General features: G+C 44.7%; 1 protein-coding gene across 1 annotated transcript in view; it reads right to left on the bottom strand.

The window, feature by feature from the left end:
* The window catches only part of pknox2 (pbx/knotted 1 homeobox 2), a gene marked incomplete at both ends in the record, with an annotated part of 63,356 nt that overhangs the window by 23,348 nt on the left and 32,313 nt on the right, over positions 1-7,695 (bottom strand). The window contains 1 exon segment of the mRNA XM_079737841.1: positions 1,439-1,503. Coding sequence (XP_079593967.1) covers positions 1,439-1,503 — 65 coding nt within the window.

The following is a 7,695-nucleotide window of genomic DNA, read 5'->3' as shown; positions in this document are numbered from 1 at the left end:
GAGACACGACGCCATCAGTAGCCAGCTGATTTGCATATGTATATATATGTAATGTAACCGCTGTGCTCTCTGAACTGTCTCCCACGTCTCTGGGAGAGAAAAAAAACAAAAACATTTATATAACCCCCATTAAGGTTGTGGCATGGGGTGATTGCGTAATTGCTGGCGGTTTTTTAATGTGATTACCTGGTGGGGGTTGGGGGGGGTGGAAACATGGTGCACAGTCTGTAGCTCCATCAGCTTCATCCTCCTTCCATCCCTCTCTCTCGATTGCTCTCTTTCCATCTCCCTCTATCTTTAACTCCCTCTCCATATCTCCATAACCGTCTCCCTCTCCAACTCCTGCTCTTTCCCTCTCTCGCTCTCTATCTATTACTACCTCTCCGTCTCTCTACATCTCTCTTTTCCCCTCATCTAGCTTTCTCTCTTTCCATCTCTCTCGTCTTGATAAAGGAAATGAGACTACAGCCACAACCCATCCACACACACACCTACACACACACACACACACACACACACACACACACACACGTCCATTTTGGTTGACGCTTGAGTGGGTTGGAGGTGGTAGTGTGGTGGGCGAGGGTAGGGGAGGGGAGGGGAGGGGAGGGGGAGACTCAAGTCTTAATCCTGGCACCAAATGGGAAATGAATTAGCTCCTTCACACTTAACTAGCTCTCATTTGCATTTGCCAGGCCCCGACTGCGGCTTGCGAGCTCTCTCCCCTGGCACTAATCCTTTGGGGCGCAGGAAGACGCCGTTGCTTGCTTGTGGGTGTGGGGGGGAGGAGAGGATGGGTAGGAGGTGGGAGGTGTAGTTTGATGAACCTGCAGTACTGACTATAACCAAGATGGCTGCCATGCCAGGGAGAGAGAGAGAGAGAGAGAGAGAGAAATCCAACTCTGAGGCCTGTGTGTGCAACTCTGAGTGTGCATGTGTGTGTGTGTGTGTGTGTGTGTGTGTGTGTGTGTGTGTGTGTGTGTGTGTGTGTGTGTGTGTGTGTGTGTGTGTGTGTGTGTGTGTGTGTGATTTAATTTATGCTGCATGGATAACACTGTCCTGGTGGTACACTAAGTATTTAACCCCTGTCCTCCATTGTATTTACTGTTCAAGGACATGGCATGGGATTTCTAAGAGCTATTGCCAAGCGATTGTGCTATCTAACTATTGCTTGAGAACACATCACTTTCCCCACTTAAAAACAACATTCAGACAATCGTTTTTTCTTACTTGTTATGTTTTTAAGATGCACTACATATTGTTGAGCCTGATGGCTGATCCTCACATTGTCTCTCACCAGACTCCACCACATAGTGTTAAATTGTTTTTTTATCTGCTATAAAACTTTGAGAAAAGCTATTTTAAATATATATATATATATAATCTTGTCTTAATCTTGTGAGGTGGCGTATTTGAGAAGTAGTGTTGACAGTCAGACCTGTTGGCTGTCCTGATACGATGGTGGAGGAACACTCTGGGTGGCCATCATTGTCACTGCTGGTGCTGGGGAGACATGTTGCATCATGGGATAGCTTCACATCGAGACTGGAGAACACACACAGGTAAACACACACACACACACACACACACACACACACACAAACAAACAGGCACACAAAACAGAACAATATTAATACACAAGGTGTGATCCTATAATATAGATCCTATAAAAAGCCATAAAAGTATAGAGGCTGCCATAGAGTATTTGTGTGGTTATTAACCTAAGGAGAGTTATTAATGTACTTACAGCTCTGTGTAGCTCTAAGTACTATTTTAGTAGCAGCCATCAGGAGTTACCATCATAAATCACAGCGTTTTAAACATTCACACCCTCTCTCCCACTCTCTCTCTCACCTTCCCCGAATTCATTTAATGTCACCAATCCACCATGTTACATTAATATAGGGTATGCATAATAAAGATACGGGTATATCAAACGCCCGTTCATTAACAACACATGTAGTAAAAAACACGTTGGTGGCTATTTACACACACGGAAAGCGTCGAGGTGTTGGTGGGGGGGGGGAGGAGTCTCAAAACCCAGCCTGCCAGGACCGCAATCTGATCCAGGTACTTGTTTACCAATTACAGACTCGGCCGGCGCTCGCTCGCCAATTACCAGCGGCTTTTAAACAACATATCGCAAATAAAGCCGCCTCGTCGCGCCACGTGCCGTGTTGCCACCACTGACTCCTTGTCGCCGAGCCAATCAAGGGGGCTAATTAGGCCTCTTGTTGCTGGGCTAATTGCCATTGGTCGGGACCCCACAGGGAAGAGAGCTTCAACCCCCCCCCCCCCCCCCCCCCCCCCCCCCCCCCCCTCCATCTTCCCCCTATTGCACCTTCTCCTCCCAGCCCGTCCCCACCCTCCAGCGGCTAATTGGTTGGTGGTTTACACACACAAAGCTCCCCCCGTCTGCGTGCCAACTAACTATAGGTAAACCCAGCAGGTGGTTCGTTCCTGAGGCTGCGTCTAACCTATAGGACCGTACCACCGTAGCACAACGAATCCAAAAACAAAAAAACACGTTTGTGTGGTTATTGTTATCATGTTGACATGCTTTGTGTTAGGATAATTCTTTCAAAAAGGGAAAATCGCGAGCAAACTTTTCCCTGATAGATGAGGTGTTGTACTGTAGTGGCAATAGTGCAGTTTTTTTAATATGAAAACTGATCATTCCAAGGTTAGGACAACCCTGAATACAAAGAAAACACGAAAATCCTATTGGACACGTTTCAAATATAAGATTGCGTCCATGGGAATGCATGCACACACTCAGGCACTCATGAACATAAACACGCTCTTTGGGATTCAGAGAGCCATCGTGGGCTTTTGACCTTCCGAGCCATCGTTAAGGACACGCCGTCTAAGAGGCTGATAATGACCGCTGTAAACACGCCACAGCGATGCACGTATCTTTGAGACACTGCTCCTGAGTGCTTCTCAAGGTCCACTCTGTGTGGCCTGTGTGTAGTAGCATGAACTGATAAGCCGTTTCACACGGACCTACAGTACGTGAGCAATGTGAAAGTCTTGAACTTTTGTGTTTTTGCTTGTTAAGATTAAATGTGAGAACAGCGATGTTTGCATAGTGGGAAAAATAATTGACTCTTTATTGACAGTATGTTCCATGCCACGCAGAGACTCGTGGGTCATTCCATCTGAAGACAAAACAACCCTTTTTTTATTGCATTGATAAGAATCTCTCGCCTTTCTCTCTCTGCTTACTTAATTTTATAAGTTGTCTTACAATAGTTTGTCTGTATTTTGGCAGGGATGTCAATAACGTCATCCCCTCCACTGAAAACCCTGCAACCACCTATCAGTGTGGGAAACGTTGAGGGAGACATCACAAGGCCTGTCTCCATTAAGCACTGATGCTTTCTCAGGTAAATCTACACTGCCTGCGAAGTGTTCAGAGCTCAGTAATATGTGTGCAGGTGTGTCTGTTCACATGCTGCATGTGTGTGTGTATGTATGTGCATGCGTGTTGGTGTGTGTGTGTGTGTGCTTGCGTGTGTTCAGACATGCATGATGTTTGTGTGTGTCTGTGCACACATGTGCATGCATGCGTTCTGGCGTGTGTGTGCGTGCGTATGCGATCAAACCATGCACACTGTGCATGCGATACAAGTGCAGGGCTTGTTCTGGTGTTGACACCCCATGTCTCCCTCCAAACCGCATTGTGTATTGCTCACTTCAAGACGTTGCCATGCTCGTTCCAACCGGTATCAGTTGAAAGGCATCTCCTTGCTTATCAGGCCTCATTTTAATTGCAAATGCGCAAAAGCGTGCTAGTGATTATATGGAAAATTACACATTAATTGATGAGACTAAGATAAAGCAATTCCAATTACTGCAAAGTATTTTAGTTGTGATCTTTTTTTTTTTGCCACCCCTCAAGGAACGCATCACCTGATACCAGTTTTTATCAAGTGTTTTAATATTAAGGCGACATGCAGCCACCGTTCATAACACGCACACACAAATGAATAGGACACGTGTGCTAGCAATAACACACATGCACACACGCCCATTCCTTGCCAACACATCTGGCATCACCCACTGATGTGTAAAAGTGCATTTCAAAATACACTCATCCCAACAAATGCATGTGTTTAATTGCTAACAACCACCAGGTTCGAAACCAACAGGATGATGCTAGTCAAATCGGACCAACCCAATATAAAGTGTACTAGCAATAAAATACCCTGAAACCACTGCTAGAATAGTGCAGACACATCTATCCCTTGGATTTGAAAGAAGACCTACAGTTTGAATCCAAATGGGCTGCTAGCGCTTTGTCTGCAGCTACCAATACAAAGTTTACTTTTTATTGGCTTGGGGAGTGGAGAAAAGAAGAAGATAATAGATGTGATGTCTACGCTTCAACAAAGAAACCATGAATTATTACACAACTCCGCTGTACATATCATTAAGAAATCGCCCGTGGTCACAATCACAATTCAGAAGCGAGATTAAAATGGAAAAAATAACAAGCAGGAACACCCTCCGTCTCCTCCGACGAAAGATCAAAGACATTCGTGAATTTCAATAGCACACTCTTTTTTTTTTACTTTTATACCTCCTAACAAAAACCCCTCGCTCTCTGAAAATGAAAGCTGCCTTCCCAGCCATTGTGAGCACGCTGTCGTTGGCCGACACAGGTGTAAGATAAAGTCGGTTGGTGGCATTGCCATAGTGTCACCTTAATCTCTGTTTCTGATCTTAATCCAATCTGTGGTCGCGTATGTGGTGCAGTGTGACTGATATACTCTGATACTCTGATATATAAAAGAAGCAACTTTTGCCTGCTTTTGTTTAAAACCCTGACTAATCCCCCTGGTGATCAAAGGCTTTCTGTGTGGATTGTACATTGTTGGTGTATGTTATTTACCTCTGTGAAGCGGATTGGGACCGAGGTTCAGGTAAAAATAAGATGTATGTAGGGAGCATTAGCTGTAAAAGACTGGGGCTGATGATAAGGATAAAATGTGGTGGGGGTGCTAATGTGCACGTGTGTGTGTGTGGGGGTGCGTAGGAGGGGGGGTGGGTCTTCTTTGCTTAAATACTGGATGAATCATTTCCTCTGAGCAATAGACTGTAAAACTGCTCACCACATAAAATTCTCAGGACATTTTGTCGGCACAGACAAAGGCGCTGGAACACCACCCGCACAAGGGCACTTCAGAGTGGTCAATGACACACAGCGGTGAACGGGTGCCATCGCGAATGGCAAGCATTTCCGCCCAAAGTTAATGTGCTCCCACATCAACAGATAGCTAAGCTACCGCCACAAAAACGGGCTACTGCTAGCTTGGCCTGGGACCCGTTCTTTGAACAAAGCACCGCTGGCAGAATCAACCTGAACGCTCATAAAACATAATGAAGCTAACCGGGAGCGCCTGTGTTGGGCTAACTGCCCCGGCTACCCAGGGCCCATAATGACTTCAGGCTTTAAGGGTAAACCCATGCACACAACAAACATACACATACACACACACACACAACACACAACAACGAGTACACACCCAGAACCACAAGTCCTGCAATGAAGTGCTTCATAGGAGTGATCTTAATTTGTTCAACTGTTCGCTGCTTGTTTTGCTGGCCTCGGGAAAAAAAGGAAAACGCCCCGGAACTGATTAGTAAGCTGAAAATCATGCGCAGAGACAAGAGAGGGTAGATGAGCTTCACAATCCATGGACTGAAGCTGCAGTACTCAAGACTGAGGAATAAGAAAGGGCTGTGTGTGAAACAGAACTCAAAAGGAAGAGTTCTACACAGCGTGGTAATATTTACTGAACAACAGAGCCTTTAGTTGGGATTTTGTTTCCCAGTGCAAAGATGTTTTCCCAAGCCTATTTACCGGGGCTGGGATGAGTGCAGTATTTTGAGTTGCTGTCTATAAAATGCCGCGGGTGCTGAGGGTTCAAGCCGTACCGGTGTCTATGTGGATGGTGTATTGATGGATCGCATCAGCCCTGAGGCATTGGCCCGTTATGGGCCTCTAATTAAGGCACTGATCAAAATACCAGACTTGATATCATTTATTTTGTTTGCCTGCTGAACAAAACGAATCCTATGATCTGTAGAGAGCAACATTTGTGAGCGAAATGTTTTTTTTTTAAGATCTTAAATTCAATATGTGCAGACTGAGAATCTCTCAACAATTGCAACTTTTGCGGACACTGAAAAGTAGTTTGAAATGTATGATGAATAATATGAGATTGGTTTCAAATGTACCAAAAAGGGAAAGGCTGAAATCCCTAAATCCCCCTAAAAGTTTAATATGTATCATAATTCCAACCACGTCAAACAGCAATGGATAATGATTAATGTCTTTACCTTTGTATTAACTTAACTATGTGACATCCCATAGTGACCTACTGTTACCTCACATATCGGATCTAATACTGTGACATCACAAAGCTGATCTACTGGGACATCACAAAGCTGATCTACTGTGACATCACAAAGCTGATCTACTACGACATCCCAAAGCTGATCTACTATGACATCCCAAAGCTGATCTACTGTGTCATCACAAAGCTGATCTACTGTGACATCACAAAGCTGATCTACTGTGACATCACAAAGCTGATCTACTGTGACATCAAAAAGCTGATCTACTGTGACATCACAAAGCTGATCTACTGTGACATCACAAAGCTCCTCTACTGTGGCATCCCATTGCCGAACCGTGGTAACATCACAAAGCTGATCTACTGTGACATCATAAAGCTGAAATAGTGTGACAGCTCATTGCTGTCCAACTGTTTCATCACAAGGATGATGTTCTTTGACATCAAAAAGCTGATCTGCTGTGACAGCACATCGCTGTCCTCCTGTGACATCACAAAGCTAATGCTTTCATAATGACTCTGTAACTGAGCCAATATCATTGCCAACGTCCTCACTGACATCAGGAACACAAGTAGCAAAATAAAGGTTTTGAAAGCACGCATTAACTCCTACAATACTCATGTGGGAATATGCTAACGCAGACACATATTTAACGTAATGCAGAAAGGGGAAGGGGGTTTTAGAGGTCTGTTTGAACACATAGTCTTTCCTGTCTGTTGACTCTTCTTTTTTCTGATGGTCACAAAGGTTGACCTGGCACTGCGATGGATAACATTTGGGAATAAACATTATCATGCATAGTAATGTTGTGCAGAGTCACCACTTCCCGGGATAGATGAATAAATAAATCAGCTGTTTGAATATGCGCAGGATCTAATCATTTGCTCATTGTTGGCAGCCATTTGCAACGCAAACAGCAGCCGGGGAAGGCCTTGATGCCGCTAAAATGGAAGAGGAAAGGGCAGGTCGGTAATGAGAGTGTGTTTGTGTGTCTGTGTGTGTGTGTGTTTGCATGTGTGTGTGTGCATGCATTTGGGGTTGAACCTGGAAATCACACCGGAATTGCAAAACACACAGATCAGAGCACAGGCAAATGCAAACACACACACACACACACACACACACACACACACACACACACACACACACACACACACACACACACACACACACACACACACACAATCGCATGGGATGCGATGAAACAGACATGTATATTGATAGGAGAACACCAACAGTGCACAGGAATAGCTTAGTTTTTACTAGCTTAATGATCCCTAAAGCACACACTGTGTCCTGCTCTTTATCAGAAACACAGATGTACACCCA

The sequence above is a fragment of the Pollachius pollachius genome, assembly GCF_949987615.1.
Source record: "Pollachius pollachius genome assembly, chromosome: 6".
Taxonomy (NCBI): domain Eukaryota; kingdom Metazoa; phylum Chordata; class Actinopteri; order Gadiformes; family Gadidae; genus Pollachius; species Pollachius pollachius.
Note: the sequence above shows the minus strand (reverse complement) of the source record. Positions and strands in the feature narration are given on the sequence as shown.